The following is a 5,549-nucleotide window of genomic DNA, read 5'->3' on the forward strand; positions in this document are numbered from 1 at the left end:
AAATTCATCCCATCCATTAATAGACACAAAAAAAAAAAAAGTCATCCCTTCATGCTAAAGCCCAAAGGTTTCGCTCGAATTGATAAGGAAATGATTTTGAGACCTCACTTTAAGGAGCTTCTTTTTGACATACAAGGCCTTATTCTTAGTCTCTATAAGGAAAAGAAGACCTAGGGAATGGAAAGAGCACATCCCTTGAAGGTTATGGATTCTTAGGGGGTTCCCTAAACCCTAACAATTCTAAGAAATAAGTCTCATTTATGGGATTGGGCCCATTTAAGGTTGGCCGCCTCTACCTTTTAAGAAGAATTTAAGTTTGTGCTATATTTCTTGATTGAAGCCACTGGTTCATCATCATCTCTGTTTTGTTTATCATGGCAGATATTCAGTTGGGATGCTGACTATGATTATGCTTCCACATTCGATTGAATTTCTTGAATGCACACTCTAGAAGGTTTCTCCCTTGTAAGTCTCTTCCTGTGCTTCTTCTCCAAGTTAGAGTTAGAATCTTCAAGTGTGTGTTACTGTTGTTAAGGGGATGTGTTCTGGTTTTGCACTGTTTTAGGTTTGAAAAGAAGAATTGCTTTATGTATTAAGTGCCTGTTTGGATTAACTGTTGAATACAATCAATTAGTTAGATAATCATTTCTGTTTAGCTGATAATTGATAACTGATAGCTGATGATAGCTGTTTTATATTAAGTGTTTGGTAAAATTATATTTAGCTGTTGCTGTTGATATGTGAAATGACTAATAAAGGTATATATCATATAATTTATTTATTATTTAAATAAATATAAAATTATAAATTTATTACATTATATTATTTATTTTATTAGTAAATTAAATATATAATTATTAAATTAATATATTATATTATTTAAATAAATATATAATTATTAATATTTTATATTATATCATTTATTTTATTATTGAAATAAGAAAATAATTATTTTTTAAGATAATTAAATAATTTTAAAAATATAGATAAAATAATAAAATAATTATTATTGTTAATAGAAAATTTTATAATTAATTTTAAGTTTTTGGATATAAATAAATATTTTATATTTTATGTTATTAATAAAAAATATTTTAACAAAGTTGAAATACATTAATTAAAATATTAAAATTACAAATAAAAATATTAATAATATTAATTTTCAAGTTAAATAAAAAAGGATAATATGGTCAAAATAAAAAATAAAACCATATCACCGATGATATCATATCAATAAACACCCCCTCTAAATCACCCCAGGACATTATCTCATCGGGCCCCAACTTGTTGGCAGGAATGGATATTCTAATGGGTTAGGGTCTACTGGATTTTTGCAGTTCCATAGGGAGTGTGCAGACATGGATGAGTTAAATGGGCTGGGGTGAAAATGGGCTTGGCGGTTATCACATGTGGCCCAAATGAAGAACTCTTTTGAATGGAGGTTTGTTAGGTAAATAAATCAATTGCAATAGGCGGGGTTTCACCTCTAGAAAATTGTTGAAATTAGAAGATAAGGCATTTAATGCCCAAGGTAGTTACTAACCAAGGAAAATCATCGAACAATTTCTTTGTATTCACCTATCCTTTCCCTATTGAAGCAAGAAGCTCTAAAAAGAGTGTAGGGATAAAGTCAATAGTGATATCCACTGCATGGTTGTGTGGCTCAATGGTGAGTTCTTTACTTAAGACAGCATGGAAATGGAAAGTATCAGTTGTAGCATGGATTCCCATCATCGACGAACCATTAGGGGGAAGATTTGTCCTTTTTCAGCAAAATATTTAGGGTGATTGGCGGTGTGTCTCGAGGTGGCAAGGGTACCTCATGGGGTTGTGGTTGAGTTTCACTGTTCTTTGGTGTCTTTTGAGCCTCTATGGTAGTAGGTTTTCCTGGCGATGAGAAATGTTCCTTGGTCAGCGATCATTTTGAAAGGACAAGGGATAAAGTTCAAAATTGGCTTGAGAGAATGTTCAGAGGTAGGACAAGTGAAAGTGAGAGTTGTGCTCTGACGATGATGGAAACTGGATAGACATTTTTCTGAGTTTTATGTGCTGGATTTGGTTGGTAGATTTTTCTAGCATATTATGTATCTTTGGTGCTGATTTGTTAAAGGTTGGTGTGGTAAGAAAAGGCTGAGGAATAAGGGATGAGGATTGAATGGAAAAAGGAATTAGCGATTGTGAAGGGCGGGTAGTCTGTGGAGGTCCTAGTAGCTGGAGCATCATAGGAGAAGGGTTGGATGAAATGGAAATAGAGTTTGTACACATCCATGGACCAAAATTAGTTTTGAGGGAATTTGCACTATCAGCGTCCTCTTGTTCCTCAGTTGTAGGACATTTCCAACTGTAATTACCCACTATTCCGCAATTGTAACATATGTCAAGAAGTTTCTCATACTTGATGCTAACTTTTTGGCAACTACTATTCTGCTTAAGGTTTTGAAATCCAAAAATGAAAGGTCTATCTAGGGGAATGTTAACCCAAATGCACAGAAAAAAGGGAAGCCAACCTTCCCATCTTGAGTGAAATCAACGTCTTGGAATATGCCAATGAATTCTTTGATTGTTTGAGCATTGTCCCTATTCATATGATTCGGAGGGAGGCCATGGATATGTACACAGAAAGAGGAGTGAGGGAAGTTGAGTTCTTCAAAAGATTTGTCGGGGGGGCCATTCCTGTAATGAGATACGTTGGTTATAGACCGACCAAGGTCTGTTGAAGAGTACATATCTAACATCAGTCTTTTGTTCAAAGGAAAAGACAAAACAATTGGTTTTTTTTTTTTTTTTTTGTGGTAATGCGGAAACCTTGTCTCAAATGCTAGGATTTGCTGAGAGCAACTTTAACAATTGTTGCACTTAACATTTTGCGGCAAATAATTTGCCCACTAGAGTTGTTTGTTGCAAATTGAACGATATAATGGACTCTGAGGTTAGTTGAAGGACTATTTCATCACACTAGAGGTTTTTGGTTTGCTGGATAAGAATCTTAACACGGTCTCTAATGCTTGCCATGATGGTGGTTAGGCGATAGAGGAAAGTGATGTTAAGGGTAGAAAAGGATGAAAGAATGATTGGTGTCATTTACTTTCAACGAGAGAGGGCTAAACCCTGAAGTTCATTATTATTATTATTATTATTATTATTATTATTATTATATGGTAAGATTTATTTCTTCAAATTAAAAGTTATTAATTAGAAAAGGAAAATCATTCTTAAAAATTAAAATTTTCAATGGCGAATTTGCTGAATTCTGAAGAGATTTTTCCGAGGCTAAATAATACTAATAATTAATTATAAAAGTTTGACAAATTCTGTTATAAATATGCTCTCGCATCCTCCCTCTGGCTATATTCCTTCATTACTCCAAAGCATTTGTAAGATTCTATATTATATTAATATTGTTTTCTTAAAATTGAGTCAAAATTTATTTGTAATTTATTGGCAAAATATTTGAGTACCTTTTATTTGCTTATGGTTTCTAGTCTTTAAAACTTATACATGACATTGATGAGATGAGAAATGGCTAAATGAATCAGTAGATCTAATTTTTTGTCAAGGAGATTTTTTAGCACATGGAGCTTTTATTAATTAATTTTGGGTTTAAAGCATCTAAATAAGTGCTTAATTGCGAATTATATTCAGTGTTCTTATAATCTGAATCTTTACAATAGTAAGAGTTTTTTTTTTTTTAATATAATGAATTTTCATCGAAACTCAAATCTGAAATTTTACGGTTTGAAGACGACTTTAACACAACTTAAATAAAAACTAGATTTTAGAAGCGCTCCATTAAATCTATTATTTTGTTTGGATTAATTTCCACGTTTCCAACTGCCTGCCTACACCACATTTCCAAGAAACGAACTGATTCAGTTGGGTATAATATCTTAGGAATGACTAATGAGAATGTCAATGAGAAATTCAGACGGGAAGAGATGAGAAAAAATTAAATAAAAATAAAAATAGCACCAGAAATACATTTAGGGGCTGAGGTATTCAACCATATATTAGTTGGGGCTTAAGTAGGACAAAAAGTTTATGGGCTAAGTCCATACTTGACAGGTTTAGTTTATTCTTTCTATGCACAAAAATAAAGAGCAAAGCTGGAAATTGCTCAGAATCTGCATATGCTCGTGAATTTATTGAAAGGGGGGAAAACATAAGAAGAAAGAAAGATATCTTGAATTTAATATCCATAATCATAAGTGAAATCAGAGACACCAACCATGGCAGATAGCACCTGAGAAACAAGATAGATACTACCAACAAAGATAAGAAGAATGAGGACAGCAGAAATGGGATTCTTAAGCAATTCCACTATAGGCAGAAAGATGGTGTAGAGGGCACCAGTGCTTACTGTGAGTGCATAAAGTGCATATCTCCTCACGTTGTCCCAAAACTCTTCTACCAGAGGACCTTCAGGCCCCAAAGCCAATGCCTTGTATTGCTCATCCATTCCCATTAAAAACAACAGAAATCCTACTGATACAGCTCCCACCACCACAAACCTTGAAGAATTACCATTTGGAGAAACCTGAGTAAGCTCCTCGTTTAAGATGATGTCCTTTTCTGTATGCATGCTTTTAACAAGAAATTTTGTGGGCAAAAATGGTTTTGATGGTATAGTTGTGGGACATTTGAGATGGGATTTGGTTTTGATTGAGAAGTTTGCAGTTGGGTTGGTGAGAGTGCTGCATCCGAGGAGGTAAAATTGGGATTTCAGATTACTGATTTTCATTTTCTTGCTTCTTCGTTGAGCTCTATTGTTGGACAAAGAAAAATACGCAGCTCTATTGACTCCTTGTAGATGGCGAAGTAGTAGCTAGAAGGGAGCGTGTGGCTATTTTCATTTAGCTCATCTTATCTCTAAATTCTTTTACGGAGAAATTACTATTTAGTTTATTTTATTTTTATATTTTAATAAAATTAAATAATATTATTTAATATCACTATTTTAATAAATTTAATTAATTGATTTATATATATTTTTAAAAATATAATATTTTAAAAAATATAATTTTTAATAAAAATAAAAATTTTACTTTATAATAACTAAATCTGATTTTTTTTTATTTCAAATTTGTTAGACCTCATTTTTATGTTTTCTCAACTAGGAAATAATTTTCCTAAATTACTTAGAAGTTTAAGGAAATAAATTAATTTTTTTGTGCAAACAGTTTGTATCAATGTTAGCAACAGATGAAAGTAAAGAGAGAATGAGGAGAGAAAAGAATGTGAGTGTAGATGAGAAAAAATATGGAAAGAGAAAAATAAGAGAAGATAATAAAGAATAAGGAATAGAGAATTAAGGTAGTTTAAATATAAAAAATAATTATAAGACTAAATAGTTAATAGAGTCAAATAATAAAGACTAACTAATTTTTTTTACAAAATATAAGGACTAACTAATTAATTTTATTAAAACAGAAGACTAAATAGTAGTTTAGCCCTTATTGATAGTTTAATGAAAATAAAATATAAGAATTAAATAGTATATTTTTCAAAATATAAAAATTAAATAATTAATTTCACAAAAGGACTAAATAATA

General features: G+C 31.5%; 1 protein-coding gene across 1 annotated transcript; it reads right to left on the minus strand.

Moving 5' to 3' along the window:
* Positions 1 to 4,110: 4,110 nt before the first annotated feature.
* On the minus strand, positions 4,111 to 4,844 carry LOC110661955 (uncharacterized). Its single transcript, XM_021820800.2, has one exon. It carries the CDS (start codon positions 4,736 to 4,738, stop codon positions 4,187 to 4,189), a length of 552 nt encoding a protein of 183 aa, XP_021676492.2. The 5' UTR covers positions 4,739 to 4,844; the 3' UTR covers positions 4,111 to 4,186.
* Between the last annotated feature and the right edge of the window lie 705 nt (positions 4,845 to 5,549).

Source organism: Hevea brasiliensis, chromosome 5, assembly GCF_030052815.1.
Source record: "Hevea brasiliensis isolate MT/VB/25A 57/8 chromosome 5, ASM3005281v1, whole genome shotgun sequence".
NCBI classification, from domain to species: domain Eukaryota; kingdom Viridiplantae; phylum Streptophyta; class Magnoliopsida; order Malpighiales; family Euphorbiaceae; genus Hevea; species Hevea brasiliensis.

Excerpts from the sequence above, each read along its gene's own strand:
- LOC110661955 (XM_021820800.2), bottom strand. The coding sequence starts at position 4,738 with ATGAAAATCAGTAATCTGAAATCCCAATTTTACCTCCTCGGATGCAGC.